Source organism: Procambarus clarkii, chromosome 23, assembly GCF_040958095.1.
Source record: "Procambarus clarkii isolate CNS0578487 chromosome 23, FALCON_Pclarkii_2.0, whole genome shotgun sequence".
In the NCBI taxonomy this organism is placed as follows: domain Eukaryota; kingdom Metazoa; phylum Arthropoda; class Malacostraca; order Decapoda; family Cambaridae; genus Procambarus; species Procambarus clarkii.
This window is the reverse complement of record NC_091172.1, coordinates 15,246,290-15,246,891: the sequence shown is the minus strand read 5'-3', so window position 1 is coordinate 15,246,891 and position 602 is coordinate 15,246,290. Positions and strand designations below refer to the sequence as shown.

General features: G+C 54.0%; 1 protein-coding gene across 1 annotated transcript in view; it reads right to left on the bottom strand.

The window, feature by feature from the left end:
- The window catches only part of LOC138367690 (uncharacterized), a 26,698-nt gene extending 26,298 nt beyond the window's left edge, over positions 1 to 400 (bottom strand). The window contains exon 1 of the mRNA XM_069329655.1: positions 291 to 400. Within this exon, the coding sequence (XP_069185756.1) occupies positions 291 to 400 (110 nt within the window). The remainder of the gene's footprint in view (positions 1 to 290) is intronic.
- Positions 401 to 602: the final 202 nt, after the last annotated feature.

Genomic DNA, 602 nt, shown 5'->3' with positions numbered 1-602 from the left:
AGACTGCGACTATACACTAACTGACGAAAAGAAAACTTAGATGCCCAGGAAAAAGTGCTACGCCACTAGGACTATAGAACTCTTGGGGGGGGGGGGTTGACCAGAAGCTGGATAAAGACATGTTATTTAAAAGAAAACGGGGTTAGGATGAGTGGGAGACCGTTGTAATGAGAGGCTCGGAAGCCCTGGAAGGTCTTAACAGTATCGACTGAAGACTACAGTCTATACTGGACCTACACCCCCGGCGCGGCCTCTGTTCCTGCCTCGGAGGGTATAGCTGTGTCACTGACCCTTTCAGCATGCTGGGGTTGTCCACAGGATCACAGCTCAGCATGCTGGGGTTGTCCACAGGATCACAGCTCAGCATGCTGGGGTTGTCCACAGGATCACAGCTCAGCATGCTGGGGTTGTCCACAGGATCACAGCTCAGCATGCTGGGGTTGTCCCACAGGATCACAGCTCAGCATGCTGGGGTTGTCCACAGGATCACAGCTCAGCATGCTGGGGTTGTCCACAGGATCACAGCTCAGCATGCTGGGGTTGTCCACAGGATCACAGCTCAGCATGCTGGGGTTGTCCACAGGATCGCAGCTCAGCATGCT